This window comes from Amia ocellicauda, chromosome 7 (assembly GCF_036373705.1).
Source record: "Amia ocellicauda isolate fAmiCal2 chromosome 7, fAmiCal2.hap1, whole genome shotgun sequence".
Classification (NCBI taxonomy): Eukaryota; Metazoa; Chordata; class Actinopteri; order Amiiformes; family Amiidae; genus Amia; species Amia ocellicauda.
In genome coordinates this window covers 158,993-175,355 of record NC_089856.1, presented here as the reverse complement: position 1 = coordinate 175,355, position 16,363 = coordinate 158,993, and the positions used below count along the sequence as shown (strand labels likewise).

Here is a 16,363-nt window from a genome sequence, read left to right as displayed (position 1 = left end):
CACACAATACACAACTGCAGAACAATCACAACAAAACACTACATACACAGTCACTGGACAAACCATTACACAGTCAGTACACAATCACTGATATTACAAAATCGCTATGCAAACACTACACAATAAGTATAACTGCCTACTACACACACAGCTGGAACACACACACAGTCACACTGAAACCCACACTCACACAGATGAGTTGTGAGTGTGTAGTCCAGCCCTATCCACTCACACAGTACCTGTGTTCTGCAGTCTCCTCTTCCGAGTCATTGCGTGCCTGGAAAGAGATCGCAATACAACACAAGTCACAACACATCGCAATACAACACAACAGTCACGACACATCACAATACAACACAGCACAGTCACAACACAACACTGTCACAACACAGTGACAACCCATGGTTACGTGGCCTACTTTCAGGCCACCACCATCTTGGTAGACAACTCCTGCCCTGACTGCAGACAGTTAGAGGCTTCAAAAGAAAAAGAGCTTAAATCTGTGACCAATGCTAAGATAAAAACTGCCAAATTATCCTGAAAACCGACAATCAGACAAATTAATATATATGATTAATGACTGCTTAAAGAATACCAGTTGTGCATGTTATATTGTTACTGTTGCTTTCATTTTAATTATGTCAATATGTGTTGACTCATCATTTTGTTTTTAATTTACCTTGTCTGCAACTTGCCTTGAATTTGGATGATTATGCTAGTTTGGATCTACACTGGTCAATATGATAAGAGTCAGGCTCAATATGATAAAGTTTTCATTATTGAATAAACAAATGCAACCATATTTGTGCTATACATGTTGTATTTATTTATATGAATCTGGATCATTTCAAGGGGTATTTGGCGAGCTGATCAGGATCATGGCGGTACGATGCATAAACGATCAATGATTAGAGAGCAGTGCAGATCCTGATCACAATGTATAAATGTGCAGCTGATGTGGATTTACACTGAATGCTTCACAAAACGTAAGCAATACTGATAATAATTATTAAAAATAGTTTAATAAACACTTTTTTATAGAATCGAGATTGGAACCTGACAGAATAACAGTTAATAGTTTAAACATAGTGAATGCATAATAAATAGTGATGACACATGATATATATAATGTTTTCAAATCAAAGAAACTTGAATTTCTAGATAGGAGGAGTTGATTGCAATATTTGACATGGTAAATTGCAAACCAGCTTTTTTACAGAAATAAATATGAGTCTGAACACGTCTCACTTTTGACTGTTGAGTCGCACACACTCTAAGCGCACAGCAGACTCAGACCGTCGACTGTGAATCGCTGCGCTCGTCTGCCAAGATGGCGGCGACAGGTACTTGTGACGTCACACGTGTTCGCTCTACACAACACAGCACACTCCGAGTCTAACCCTAATCTCACACTTCAATGCTGTGCAATACTGAGTACAAAGAATAACCCGAAAACAAACCAAATATAACTTTCAGTCAATTTACAGCCTCTTCTGAAGCGCTGCACAAAATGGGGCTGACTGTCACAGTTTACAATGTGTTCGTCTTAGTGGGATTTTGTCTAAAGCAACCAAATCACACACTGCACTGTGGACTGCGCCGAAACCAACTGACAGTTACAGCCCGGACACCACAACACAACTCAACACATCTCAACTCAACACACCCAAACTCAACACATCATAAAGCAACACAACACATCTCAACTTAACACACCCAAACTCAACACATCACAAAGCAACACAACACACCCAAACTCAATACATCATAAAGCAACACAACACAGCAACACAACACATCCAAACTCAACACAACACAACACATCCAAAATCTACACATCATACAGCAACACCACACAACACAACACAACACCGGGCGGTCAGGGCCGCGTCTGAGCAGTCCCCGGGTTGCAGTGGGACCCTGTGCTTGTCCCGCACGTCACGCACGCGGCCTGTAAGCCACATTGCGGTTTAACCGCGCGCTCGTCAAACGGCACACTCACGTGCTCCGGAGCGTGTCCTCCTCTACTTGGCGGGAACCAGCGTGACCCACTGCAGTCCTGAGCAGGGGGTGTCTATTCTCCCGCCATTGCTAACTCTGGGGTCTGTAAACATCAGATGGAGAAAACAACTTATTATATGTGTATATTTTATGACATGTTTAAAATATGTGTTATTTATAATATTGATATCTGCTTAAACCAATTTAAGTACTCCCCTTCCTTTCATAATGAACTCGCCTACTCGCTGGCATATCCTGGGGTGCAGGGAACTCTGGAATTTGTAGTGTTGTTTCATTCGTTTTGCCGCCTAAATTATAGTACAGCACAGTCAATGTTGCCAGATATGTGAAGCCTCTTCAGATTAATATTACAAAACGTGTTCAAATGTACGATATTACCGTGTAATTAAGAGTGAATCAGCCAATCACAATTGTGGGTGTGTTCTTGTGAAGCATATTTCTGTGAGAGACAGGCGTCACCAACAGCCAATCAGCGATGAGTTATGGCACAATATTCAAAATATAGAGTCCAGATGTTCAAAAAAAGATAGTTAATGCGCTGTTTGACCCTTAGCAAAACTGCTTCATTTTCAATTCACAGGCTAAGGACATTCATTGATCTTACATTGAATTCAACGTTATCAGCAGATCTTTTATCAACCAGAACAGAAACACGCTTTGATCAGCCTACATTCTTGTGATCAGAGACAGTGATGATCCAATCAGCTACATTTTCGCCACTTTCCTGATTGTCTCATGTAACTCTTACAAGCTACTGAATGTCCTCAATGCTTCTACAAAATGAATTGTAATTTTGCTATTGTAAATCAAGTTAATTAAAATATGAACACCTATTAAAAGCTACAAATATAATGTTTATTGGTAAAAACGATAAAAAATACATAACTCGGAAGAAATACTATCGAATAAAGTCAGGCCTTTGTTTATTCAACTCAAGTACCGATCAAAGCCTCTTGCAGAATGTCTTGTGTTAATCCCCTTGATCTACGTGATTCGAACCAGAACACAACCTGAAAGGAGAATAAAGAGGCTCGTGAAACTCTTGTTTTGTTAACCATTAATAGCCCTTAATCAGCACGAATCGCAGGAGGCTGCCCAGTGTGATTTCCCCAAGTTCAAACACTAATCTGAGGGACAGCGGATTTTGTTACTAACCACAATTAACAAGAACAGATTAATCAAATATAAAGTAATGATTTCATTTCCACCTGGTCAGATGCATGTACATTTACTTTCATATGAATCCTTAACAATGAAATACAAATAAATAAATAAAACAATGTGAATATTTCAATATCTTTTGACTCCACTAGCTAAGAAATTGGGCTTAATGCAAATTTAAACACAACGGAGAAATGAAGAATGTAAGGGATAAAACAATATTCCCATTAACTGTATGACATGTTTTAATGTCTGATTAAAACTAAATTCCATTTGAGTTTTAATTCCAGATGAAAACAGTCTCCTACATTACAGAAGGGACAGTTAGTGTCTTTTTTTTACCCACATTCTTTTTAAGAAAGTAAAGTTCTGTGTATTGAAAAGCAACACAGCATCACCACAGTGCACTGATAACAGGAGGAGCGCCGAGAGTCCGGTCACTGAAATGACCGTGTTTCAGCAGAACAATGTTCCAGGCATTCAATTCAAAGCCATCCTTCCCCGAGTCCACTGGCAGCTCATACAGCGCACTCAGCTCTCCCGGTCACCCCGAGTGTCTTCACATGAAAATCAGACTAAATCGGAGGCTTTCCTGCGCTTGGGCAGCTGTACGAGGTCATGGAAGCTGGGTCCTGCAATGTTGGGGCCCTGGCACTGCTTGGTGTCGGGGGCTTGTTGGGCTTTGTGTCCCTCTACTGGTGTTTTGCAGCTGGTGCTGCTGTGTGCAGGTGGGGGGGTGTAGGCGGGTGTCCTATTCACCAGTCTCTGCAAAGCCTTTTGGAGTCAGGCTGTTAAGAGAACAGATGGCTATTTTATTCAGAGCGTTGAATAATATAGGGCAGCTTGAATCGCAAAAACCTTTATTATGAGAGTTCAGCCCCTCGATCAGTTCCACAGCGACACGGCCGTCAGTCACATCTTTATTCGTTTTAATATTAAAATCAAACGACAGTGAAAAAGCAGCCAGAGATCGGTGCTGCAGGGACGCCACCTAGCTGGCGGGACGGGGGACGGGACAGGCAGGTGGTGGGGGTTTGGCTGCTCTCTCCCTCTTCAGAAAGAGAAGTCCAGGTCTGAGGGGGGGTACTGTCCTCTCGCCCCCCCCAGGGCCCAGCGCTCTGCCCCAGCTGGGCTTTCCCTGAAAGAGAGAGCACTGGAAATTGGGCGGGATCATGCATACGGACTCTGCGTGTGTGTGTGTGTGTGTGTGTGTGCATGCGTCAGTCTGTGAGCATGTCAGGGTGTGTGTGTGTGTCTCTGTGTGTGCGTGTCAGTGTGCGTGAGTGTTTTGGTGTCTGTTTGAGTAAGTCTCAGTGAGCATGTCAGTGTGAGTGTGTGTCTGTGTAAACATGCATCAGTGTATGTGCGTCTCTGTGTGTGCAAGTGTCAGTGTCTGACCTGGTGGGGAGCTGCAGTCTCAGAGAGCGGTACAGTTCTGGGGTGCTTGGGGTGCAGACTGCGGCCCGGCTGAGCCAGGGCACGACTGCTGACCCCGGGGAGGAGGCTGCAGCCCGGCCAGAGCGAGAGGGGGTCTCCTGATCCAGACCTGCAACACAGACAGCCTGACACACACAGCAGACACAGGAGACACAGGAAACACAGGAAACACAATCAGTGGGGGATTCTCACCACGGGGGCTGGGCGAAAGACTGAGGAACTGCTGCTGCAGGACAGACGCCCTCTGCTGGTCGAACTGACAGCGCTGAGACAGAGAGAGAGAGGGAGGATCAGCGCAGAGAGATGGACAGACAGATGGTGGATGGACCAGACAGACAGACAGAGACCAGCTGGGGTCTTCAGTGACTCCTCCTCCTCACCTCGTGGCCCAATCGGATGGCAGCCTCGGTGAATCTCTGCCTTTCCTCCTGGAATCTGCGCCGCTGAGAGTCAAGCTCCGTCCTCTCGGCCCGGAGCCGCTCCCACTCCTCCAGGTGGTAACAGTGAGCGAGGGAGGAGGGGAGAGCAGGAGAGACGCTCTCCTGAGAGAGAGAGAACAGGCATCATTATATTTAGCAGATGCCCTTTCCCAGGACCGTTCAAGGCTGTGCAATAGAGGGTACGTGGTGCAGCTGGTACTGACCCCACGGTGCCGGTGTTTACCTGCAGGAGCTCCTGCTGCAGCCGGATCAGCTGGTGACTGCGATCCAGTTCCACCTGCAGCTGCGCCAGCTGCTTCTCTTGGTCTGTACCCATGGGCACTGAGGAAAAGCCTGCGCAGACACACAGACGTCACTGACTCCTGGCTGCACGTGCGGTGCGCTACAACTGCATCAAAGGAAAGCGTCTAGTGTAACGGTGTCAGTGGCATGTAGCGTGTTATTACCGTGTGTCGGCAGCTCCTCTAGGTATGTCCTCACGCTGCTCCACAGCCGCACCACGCCCCCAGTCACATGGTCCCCCAGATCTGCCTCTGATTGGACCAGCTGCTCCCAATCTGGACCCTCCCCCCCAGCCTCCACATCGTCCAGGGCCGCCTGCAGGAGACGGAGGGCAGACGGACTCACTCACTCACTCTGCCTCTCCTCTCACCCCCCCCAGCGCAGTGCTCACCCCGCCCCGGCACAGCAGGCCGCCCATGTCTCGGCTCAGTCCGGCCAGCAGGCCAGCGAGGCGGTGACTGCGAGACTCCGCCCCCTGCAGCTCCGCCTGCCCCGCCTCCAGCAGCCGCTGCAGCGCCTCCTCCCGCCTGCATGGGCAACAGAGAGCAGCAGACTGACCACAACACTCTTGCAAACAAACACACGCACACGCACGCACGCGCACGCACCGGGTGTTGGCTCTGCCCGCCCTGCAGGGGACTCTCCTGCCCTCCGGCCGAGGCAGTGGGTTCAGGAGTTCAATGGCTGCAGAGAGACGAACAGCAAAGTCAGCCTGTTGAGGTCCATGCATCTACGGGTCCAGCAGTGTCTGCGTGTCCGGCAGCGTGCTCAGCTCTGTGCGTCTCTGTGTCTGTCAATGTCAGTGTGCGCGTGTGTGCATGTCATCCGCAGGCTCTTCAATACTCCACCTTCATCTCCCATCACACCGAAACCTCCCACCGACCTAACTTCCTTTTCTTCATTCTCACCTCTCTCAGATGCTGAAGTTTCTGCTCTCCTCCTACGTCACAAACCCACAACATGTGACCTGGACCCTCTCCCTTCTTGTCTCTTCCAAGCAACCGCTCCTGATCTCCCTTTCATCTCCTCCCTCCTCAACTCCTCACTCCTCTCTGGCGGTTTCCCCTCTGCATTTAAACAAGCTGCCGTCATCCCACTGCTCAAGAAACCAACCCTTGATGTCACCTCTCCTCAGAACTATCGCCCTGTCTCCCTACCTCCCTTCCTCTCCAAGACTCTCGAGCGGGCGGTCCACCGTCAGCTCTCGGATTTTCTGTTCCAACACTCACTCCTTGATCCTCTGCAATCTGGATTCCGCACAGCTCACTCCACTGAAACGGCTCTCCTGGCTGTCACTGACTCCCTCAGCTGCGCTCGGGCAGCCTCCCTCTCCTCAGTCCTCATCCTCCTTGACCTCTCTGCAGCATTTGACACCGTTGATCACTCCATCCTCCTCTCCTGCCTCACTGACCTTGGGATCTCTGGGACTGCTCTCACCTGGTTCTCCTCCTACCTCAGCGACCGGTCCTACCAAGTGACATGGCGAGGCTCCTCATCCACCCCTCAACCTCTCCTCACATGTGTTTCACAAGGCTCCGTCCTGGGCCCGCTCCTGTTCTCACTCTACACTCTCTCCCTGGGCCCCCTCATCGCTTCCCATGGCTTCTCCTACCACTTCTATGCTGATGATGCCCAGATCTTCCCGTATTTTCCCCTCTTCTGACCCTCTCATCCCCTCACGCATCTCTTCCTGCTTGTCTGCCATTTCCACCTGGATGCACTCGCACCACCTCAAGCTCAACCTCTCCAAATCAGATCTTTTTCCCCCCACTCTTCCTCACCTTCTGCTGACCTCCCCATCTCGATCCCCTTGGAATCCACCATACTCTCTCCTTCTTCTTCCGCTAAAAATCTAGGAGTCACCCTCGATCCTCCCTTCCTCACCAACTACTCGACTCAGCTACTCGTCCAGTCACTGGTCCTCTCCCACCTGGACTACTGCAACTCCCTCCTGGCCGGCCTGCCTGCATCCACTACCCGCCCACTCCAGCTCATCCAGAACTCTGCAGCTTGTCTGGTATTCTCTCTGCCACGATTCGCACATGCTACTCCACTGCTCCGCTCCTTCCACTGGCTCCCAAAACTGGCACGCATTCAGTTCAAGACTTTGACCCTCACCTACCGCTGTCTTGACCACACTGCACCAAGATACCTTCAGTCACTCGTCTCTCCATACATCCCCTCCAGACCACTGCGCTCCTCCAGTGCCAGAAGGCTAACTCTGCCTCCTCTCCACTCTCCCTCCTCCAGAGCCCGCTCCTTCTCATCCCTGGACCCTTAGTGGTGGAACAACCTGTCCACTGAAGTCAAAACAGCAGAGTCCTTGACCTCATTCCGGCACTTACTCAAGACGCATCTCTTCCGACAGCACTTGTAATATTAGTCCTCTATCCCTTCTTGATTGTTTTCCCCCTTGCTCCCTTTCCCGTAGCCCTCGTCTGTAACCCTACATCTTGACAGCACTTAGCTTTCACCGTCCAGGATGTAGGTAGTCTCTTACTGTACTTGTGTAAATTGTAAATTGGAATCTGTAAAATGTATTTTGTATTTTATATCTACGTTGTAACTTGTAATGATTGATGCCTTGTAATTCTCTGTATTTTTGCAATTACGTCTGCCAAGAAATAAAAATAATAATAAAAAAATAATAATGTCTCCGTCTCTCACTGGCTCTCCTGTCCCTCTGTCCATCTGTCAGCTGTGTCACTCTGTCCTTCAATCTCTGGCACTGCTGCTCCCGTCGCCTCAGCTCCGCGGCCTGCTGGGTGTCCCGGGACCGCAGCCGCACACACTGCCGCAGACAGAGACACAGTGATTATTCACTCAGCTTCCTGTTCTACACACAGCCCAGTGCAGCTCCCTGCCCACCTGCTCCCTCTCCGCCCTCAGAGAGCTGTGCAGCTCCGAGTTCTGCTCCCGCAGCGTCCTCAGGCTGTCCTGCAGTGCAGCGACATGGACATCCCTCTCCTGCAGCTTCTCCTGGGGGGTCATTGACACAGAAACCGTGAGCCTGTAGGCAATTCAGACTCCCCTACGCCTCTCTCACCCTCAGGGTTTCCACTTGCGCACTCTCTCTCGCTCTCTCACCCTCAGGGTGTCCATTCGCTCTCTCTCTCTCTCCGCCTGTCTCAGTCTGGTCCGGGTCTGCTGGTGCAGGGTGAGCAGGGACCAGGCGCAGTTCAGCAAGACCACCACAGAGGAGCTCGTTCGGCCCTGTTCCCCCTCACACACGGAGGGCAGCCCCAGTGCTGCGGTCTCCTAGGGGACACAGAGACCTGCGGCTCACTGACACTGAGGAGGGGAACCCTGATGCCCTGCACAGGACACCGACAGACAGACAGAGACACAGAGAATGCTGGGGGACACACAGACTGCAGACAGACAGACAGACACACAGACAGCCTTGCACTGACGCAGAGAAAGAGCTCGAGACGCTGCTGCTCCCTGTCTGTCCAGGAGAAGGCACTGTAGAGCCGGTCAGTGTGGGGGGGGCTGCATGGAGAGTCGATACTGAAGGTGTCCTGCAGCCCTGCGGAGACAGAGACACGTCACAGCCCCCAGCCTCTCTGACCTCCCAGCCTCTCTCATCGCAGTAACGTACCTGGTGACCTGGAGTCGAGCTCAGAGTCCGTTGGCCAGCGTGTGGACTCCATCATCGTGGACACTGCAGGAGAGAGGAAGAGGGCGACAGAGAGGGAGTTGGGCTGGTTTATGCAGCTGGACACAGGTACGCAGCAGGTACGCAGGTGAAGAGAAGCATGAGAGTTGAGTAGGTGACAGCAGGCCCGTAGCCAGCCTAGTGGAAGGGGGGTTCTTTTTTCAAAAAGTGGACCTTTTTGCAGTTTTTCCCCTCATTTTGTATTTAATTATGAGGTTCAAATACTTCATTTTGGTGACTTTTTATGCACTAATTTGTGCTGGATTAGCTTGTCTGCTGGTATCTTAACGAGCACGTTTTTTGATGCACCGAAAATATTTACTACAATGTTGTCAAATTGCTTTCCATGATGTTCCACCTTTTTCAGTCCAAACATACACACACACACACACACACACACACACACACACACACACGTGAATGGAGAGCCGACACAGAGGAACACACATCACACACATCACACACATTCAGGGTAAAAACCTTCCGAATCGGTCACTGTAGCTAGCTAGTTCCACTGGATGGATAATGGTCAGAATTTACTGTGTTCTTCCTTGACCCATGCTATACCCCTCCACTGAGTTTTGAGAAAATCGGTCTTGTAGTTTTTGCGTAATCCTGACAGACACAGACACACACACACACACACACACACACACACACACACACACGAGTAAAAACATTAGCTGCATTCTGCTCCTGTGGGGTTGACGACTGTTAGCTAGCATGTAGTTAGTGTTAGCCATCTCAACTGTTAGGTTAGGTAGTAAATATAACAACCTTACCCTGTTTGGCAGTCTTTTTGAACATGTGTTCAATATTCTGCGACAATGACGCTGCTGCCTGCTTTCTCTCCCGTCTCTCCTGCTCTTTTCGCCCCATACTCACTATCCAGCTGGATGTCGTTGGCCTCACCAATTTTGCTATGAGTGCATAACGTCAGTTGCTGCGCACAGGGCCGGCCCTGACCAATTTGGTGCCCTAGGCAAGATTTTAACTGGTGCCCCCTGCATCGCAGTCAGTTAGCATTTGCCTATTCCGCCGATAGGGCCAGCCCTGGCTGCGCATGTAATACTCCTGTAAAGCATGATTAATGAATACAAAAAAAAGGACTTAAATTCTGGACCTTTGGCAGTGAGGGGGTCGTTCGAACTACCCAAACCCCCCCTGGCTACGGGCATGGACAGTGTGCGTGTGCGTGTGTAATCCCTTTCTGTCAGTGCTGGGTTGGGACCGAGGGACAGTGGGACACAGCCCAGCCAGAGAGAGTCATGATGGGACTTGGTTTGCCCTGGAAGCCCTGAGGCACAGTACAAGTGAGGGGTGTTTTTTGGGCTCTCATGTATACCAGATGTATATATGTAAAGTTGCTCAGAGGAGTGGGCATTGTGGCAATTGTGGTAATTTTGCTATACATTGTTTTTTAGCAGATGTGTAACGTGCTGCATTATAACTGGTTCAGCAATCGCACAATGCTACATCCAAGAAACACGCCTAGAACGGAGTTCCAATATAAATGAATATACATGTTCGCAATATATACCGGTTTCATAATGTGTTAAATGGTTTAATTACATGACTATTCTGAGGCCGTTAAAGCCATATCAATTCAAACTAAATATCGTAACAATAGCAAACATGCTCATTGCTGTGACAGAAGCGAGTGCGATTCTCCTCTGTCGATCTCCATACCGGCTCTGAGCGGCTCCGTGCTGCGCCACTGCGTGGCCCCCGGCGGGCGGAAGAGCGGCGGGCTGGTCCGGTGGGTCATGAGGGAGCCGGCCAGCGGCGGGCGGAGGCTGTCCTGCACTGGCTGCTGTCCGGGTGGTTTTATTGAGGTAGTCGATCTCCCGTTGCTGTTCAAACTCCACGGCGATAGAAGCAACTCATTCCGATTGGCTGAGAGATCAACATCGTGAGAGAGACGGCAGCAGATTGGTCGCCTGACCCGCACTAGAGCAGCTGTAGGGGGACACGACAGTCGCGGACCGTCACCTGGAACCACTGCCCATGAGGCTGTGACGTCAGCGGCCCCAAGGGAGTTTATAATGGCTTCGGACAATGACTGTTCAATCGACTAATAATGAACTCAGATGCAATAATACAGTCTGGCCACTGGTCAGAGCTGTGTGGTAAGGTGACACAGGAATCTGCAGCAAATTACATCAGAATGAGCAGAGCAGTGGCTAACTGCCCCCCAATCTTCTATAGACACACACAATCCACCTAACTATATAGAACACATAATAAATAAATGAGTGGAGGAACATAAGGAATGCAGATGCCTCCAAACAGCTGTACTGCATGATACAATTAAGCAATTAACATCCTATCATGCTCTGTGCATGTATACAAATGCTGAGCAAGCCCAGCTGACCTGCATTTTGGATCAAGATGGCAAGAGGAAAGGATCTAAGTGACTGTGAATGAGGGGTCATTATTGGGGCATGAATGACATGAGCTTCAGTCACACAGACGCTCAACTGGCTCGTGTTCTGGACAAGTGGGCGAGTGCATGTGTGGGACACCAAGAGAACGGGACAGGCCTGACTGCTGGACCCCTACAGTGAGGGGGTCCGGAGGCTCTGTTACGCTGTGGGGGGCATTTTCCTAGCATGGTTTGGGTCCACTTGTCCCCTTAGAGTGAAGGGTCACTGGAAATCATGACACAGTTATTCTGAGTGATCACCTTTATCCTGTGGTGACACATTTCTGATGGGAGTGGTCTCTTCCAGGATGACAATGCCCATCCACAGGGCACGAGGGTCACTGAATGGTGTGATGAGCATGAAAATGATGTGACTCATATGCTCTGGCCTTCACAGTCACCAGATCTCAACCCAACTGAACACCTATGGGAGATTGTGGACCGACGTGTTAGACAGCACTCTCCACCACCATCATCAAAACCCAAATGAGGGAATGTCTTTTTGAAGAATGGTGTACATCCCTCCAGTAGAGTCCAGAGACTCGTACAATCTGTGCCAAGAGCATTGAAGCTGTTCTGGGGCTCGTGGTGCCCAACAGCTCACTGAGACACTTTATGTGGGTTTTTCCTTTAATTTGTCACCTATCTGAGAGAGGTGTGTGTGTATGTACGTGTGTTTGTATCTACACCGATCAGCCATAACATTTTGACCACTGACAGGTGAAGTGAATAACACTGATAATCTCGTTATCATGGCATGTCAGTGGGTGGGATATATTAGGCAGCAAGTGAACATTTTGTCCTCAAAGTTGATGTGTTAGAAGCAGGAAAAATGGGCAAGTGTAAGGATCTGAGCGACTTTGACAAGGGCCAAATTGTGATGGCTAGATGACTGGGTCAGAGCATCTCCAAAACTGCAGCTCTTGTGGGGTGTTCCCGGTCTGCAGTGGTCAGTACCTATCAAAAGTGGTCTAAGGAAGGAAAAGCAGTGAACCGGCGACAGGGTCCTGGGCGGCCAAGGCTCATTGATGCACGTGGGGAGCGAAGGCTGGCCCGTGTGGTCAGATCCAACAGACGAGCTACTGTGGCTCAAATTGCTGAGAAAGTGAATGCTGGTTCTGATAGAAAGGTGTCAGAACACACAGTGCATCGCAGTTTGTTGCGTATGGGGCCGCATAGCCGCAGACCAGTCAGGGTGCCCATGCTGACCCCTGTCCACTGCCGAAAGCGCCTACAATGGGCACGTGAGCATCAGAACTGGACCACGGAGCAATGGAGGAAGGTGGCCTGGTCTGATGAATCACGAGTTCAAGGTGTTGACTTGGCCTCCAAATTCCCCAGATCTCAATCCAATCGAGCATCTGTGGGATGTGCTGGACAAACAAGTCCGATCCATGGAGGCCCCACCTCGCAACTTACAGGACTTAAAGGATCTGCTGCTAACGTCTTGGTGCCAGATACCACAGCACACCTTCAGAGGTCTAGTGGAGTCCATGCCTCGATGGGTCAGGGCTGTTTTGGTGGCAAAAGGGGGACCTACACAATATTAGGCAGGTGGTCATATATATATATATATATATATATACAGACACATACATACATACACACACACACAAGAACAACATACCTATGAACAAAGAGAGGGAACACAGATTCACAAAGTTGTATCAAATTCACTTTATTGTGTGTTTGGAATAACAAAGTGCTACACTGCAGAGAGAGAGAGGGAGAGGGAGGGACAGACAGGAGAGAGGAGAGCAGGGTGGGGTCAGGGATCAGGGTTCAGGCTTGGTGGAGGAGGCCGTGGGGGTGCTGGTGGCCGACAGGGTGGGGGAGGCAGTGCCGGTGCCAGGTGCACTGCTGGGGGGGGGCTCTTTGTGCAGCAGCTCCGGCTCATCCCTCCCGGCCTGGGGGGGGTGCACCAGCACCTTGTCAATCAGTCCGAAGTCCTGGGCCTCCATTGGGCTCATATAGCGGTCCCTCTCCATCACTCCCTCTGGCACAGGGAAAGAGAGGAGCGAGTCATGGATGGAGGAGAGAAAGAGAGCAGGAGGGTGTTTAGTTCACAAGAGATGTATTTTCACTGCATGTACACAAAGACACACTGCTAAAAACTGCTGCACAGTGACACACACACACTGTGATGCACACACTGACAAACACATACACACTGACACACACAGAGACACACTGTGATGCACACACACACACAGTGACACACACACACTGCCCCCTTGTGCAGCGTGTGTCACACTTACCGATGGTGTCCAGAGGCTGGCCGGTGTGTTTGCTGTAGATGATGTTGATCTGTTTCTTCAGCTTCAGGATTTCCTCGGCCTGGATTGCAATGTCGGTGGCCTGGCCCTGCACAACACAACAACATACACTATAGCACAACAACACAAGTCCACACAAGACAACAACACACACTATAGCACAAGACCACCACCCCGCAGCGCTCACCCTTGCGCCCCCTGAGGGCTGGTGCACCATGATCCTGGAGTTGGGCAGCGAGTGCCTCATGCCCGCAGTGCCGGCCGCCAGCAGCAGGGAGCCCATGCTGGCCGCCTGGCCGACACACCAGGTGCTGACCGGGTTCAGGATGTACTGCATGGTGTCGTAAATGGCCAGGCCGGCGGTCACCACACCCCCTACGGCGGAAACATGGTCACCTCTTTCTTATTCCTCCCTCTCCGTTTCCCTCCCTGTCCCTCTCCCCCCGCCTCTCACCCGGGCTGTTGATGTACATGTGGATGGGCTTGTTGTTGCTCTCAGACTGCAGGAAAAGCAGCTGGGCGATCACCAGGCTGGCCACGGAGTCGTCGATCTGACAGGGAGGAGGGCATCAGATCGCCATCGAAAGACACCAAGAAAAAGAGAGATTAGAGAACAACACTAAGACTCTCAACACAGACACAGAGACAGGCAGAGAGAGCAGAGAGACACAGATGCAGACAGACAAATCCGAGACACCGAGGTGAGGGTACTGACCGGCCCCATCACACAGATGATCCTCTCTCTCAGTAGCCTGGAGTAAATGTCGTATGCGCGCTCCCCCCGGCCCTGCGGAGAGAGAGAGACCGTGCGTTAGACAGCCACCACAGACTGGTCCTCCGAGTCCATGGGTCTTGGCAATGCCCACTTACCGTCTGCTCCACCACAATTGGGATCAAGGGGCTGGACCAGGGGGCGCTGCAGTGGACCAGCCGTGTGCCCCTCAGCAAGGACAGCCCTCCCTGTAGCGCACTCTGTGTGTGGGAGAGATGGGCAGAGGGCAGGCTGTATTATACAGAGAGAGCAACGGATTATTGCCAGGGCTGCTGGTCAGGAGCAGTGAAGTAGCAGGCAGACACAACAGTGGCAGCAGCTTCAGAGCCCAGTAATGATCATGATAACAAGCGCTTATTAAAAGAAAGCGGATTAGAGCAGCAGCGAGTTGATCAGGAGCTGCACACGGCCAGGGACAGTGGATTTCACCAGTATGGCGTTATATTGTGCCAGTATTATAAGTCTATATTACAAACGCCACATGACAGCAGCACTAATGTTACCAAACCGACCTGGCAGCGCCGGCAGCTGCAGTGCAGTGTCAGTGCTTTCACACGTAACTGGACAAGGAGTGACAGAAGACCAGCCGAAGCTCTGCTCAGCTCTCTGTCTCTGCGATGTAAGAAACTGCAGCCTTTTAGACACAGCCTGCGCTGCCGGGGGGCCAGGGGGTCGAGCCACAGACAGACGGGGACAGGGGAGCCGCGCACAAAGGGAAACGACTCTGTTTCTATCCGTGCAGGAGCCGGTTTTCGCTACTCACTCGTATCAGCATCGTGTAACCTGGCTGCCCGATAACCTCCGTGTGACCCCTGCCGACCCGGAACTGCTGTCTCTCCAGCTGCTGAAGTCGGAAGTGCAGCCGCAGCGGAGACTCACCGGTCATGTGATGAGAGTCATTGTGACGCACAGCCAACAACGCCATCTCGTGTTCTAGCTATGTATCGCTCTAAAGCTGGTGTTCAGACCAAAGGTCCTCTGTCTATTCACACTGAACAAAAATATAAACGCAACATGCAACCATTTTAAATATTGTACTCAGTTACAGTTTATATAAGGAAATCAGTCATTAGGACATAATCTATGGATTATGTTGAGGGAGCTTGTGATTTGCTGCTGACTGCAGGGATGTCCACCAGAGCTAAAGTTGGGTCCAGACCCTGGTGAGGATGATGAGCCACAGACCAGCTTCCCTGAGACGCTTTCTGACAGTTTGTGCAGAAATTCTCTGGTTGTGCAAAGCCACAGTGTCATCAGATGTCCGGCGACTGCTCTCAGATGATCCCACAGGTGAAGAAGCCGGACGTGGAGTCCTGGGCTGGCCTGGTACACATGTTCTGCGGTTGTGAGGTTGTTGGACATACTGCCAAGTTCTCTAAAACGAACTGAACATTCAATTATCTGGCAACAGCTCTGGAGGACATCCCTGCAGTCAGCAGCCAATCGCACACACGCTCCCTCAAACTAAGCTGAGGGATCTGTGGCTTTGTGTTGTGTGACAGAACTGCACATTTTGAGTGGCCTTTTATTGTCCCAGCACAAGGTGCACCTGTGTCATGATCACGCTATTTAATCAGCTTATGGATACACCTGTCCGGTGTAAACTAATTTGTGCACAACATTTAAGTAAAATAAGCTTTTTGTGCGTATGGACAATTTCTGGGATCTTTCATTTCAGCTCATGAAACATGGAACCAACACTTTACATTTGGCGTTTATTCAGTGTAGATAGAAGATCTTTGTATAGATTGTGTGTTAACCCCTGAGTTTGACTGGGAGGGCAGGGAGTGACTGGAATAAAATACATTGAATTCGAATCAATCAGAGCATGAGACCTAGGCTCTTAAATCAGCAACACCAGCATTAGCAATACAGACAGACTGCAGACAC

General features: G+C 50.2%; 2 protein-coding genes across 2 annotated transcripts; both read right to left on the bottom strand.

The window, feature by feature from the left end:
* Positions 1-3,941: 3,941 nt before the first annotated feature.
* Positions 3,942-11,168, bottom strand: LOC136752404 (afadin- and alpha-actinin-binding protein). The gene is made up of 14 exons (XM_066707708.1): positions 10,690-11,168; positions 8,944-9,006; positions 8,756-8,871; positions 8,430-8,600; positions 8,211-8,321; positions 8,010-8,133; positions 5,951-6,026; positions 5,734-5,869; positions 5,507-5,657; positions 5,284-5,393; positions 5,001-5,162; positions 4,813-4,885; positions 4,582-4,729; positions 3,942-4,321 (listed from the first exon to the last, which is right to left on the bottom strand). Exons 1-14 carry the CDS (start codon positions 10,766-10,768, stop codon positions 4,237-4,239), a joined length of 1,605 nt encoding a protein of 534 aa, XP_066563805.1. The 5' UTR covers positions 10,769-11,168; the 3' UTR covers positions 3,942-4,236.
* Positions 11,169-13,087: 1,919 nt separating this feature from the next.
* Positions 13,088-15,413, bottom strand: clpp (caseinolytic mitochondrial matrix peptidase proteolytic subunit). The gene is made up of 7 exons (XM_066707706.1): positions 15,237-15,413; positions 14,572-14,673; positions 14,417-14,488; positions 14,156-14,252; positions 13,889-14,076; positions 13,684-13,789; positions 13,088-13,421 (listed from the first exon to the last, which is right to left on the bottom strand). Exons 1-7 carry the CDS (start codon positions 15,396-15,398, stop codon positions 13,201-13,203), a joined length of 948 nt encoding a protein of 315 aa, XP_066563803.1. The 5' UTR covers positions 15,399-15,413; the 3' UTR covers positions 13,088-13,200.
* Positions 15,414-16,363: the final 950 nt, after the last annotated feature.

Excerpts from the sequence above, each read along its gene's own strand:
- LOC136752404 (XM_066707708.1), bottom strand. The coding sequence starts at position 10,768 with ATGACCCACCGGACCAGCCCGCCGCTCTTCCGCCCGCCGGGGGCCACG. Across the intron at positions 8,601-8,755 it reads GTCTCGAGCTCTTTCTCTGC|GAGACCGCAGCACTGGGGCT; the intron begins GTCAGTGCAAGG and ends TGTGTCCCCTAG. Across the intron at positions 8,134-8,210 it reads TGAGGGCGGAGAGGGAGCAG|TGTGTGCGGCTGCGGTCCCG; the intron begins GTGGGCAGGGAG and ends TGTCTGCGGCAG.
- clpp (XM_066707706.1), bottom strand. The coding sequence starts at position 15,398 with ATGGCGTTGTTGGCTGTGCGTCACAATGACTCTCATCACATGACCGGT. Across the intron at positions 14,489-14,571 it reads CAATTGTGGTGGAGCAGACG|GGCCGGGGGGAGCGCGCATA; the intron begins GTAAGTGGGCAT and ends CTCTCTCCGCAG. Across the intron at positions 14,253-14,416 it reads TCATCTGTGTGATGGGGCCG|ATCGACGACTCCGTGGCCAG; the intron begins GTCAGTACCCTC and ends CCTCCCTGTCAG.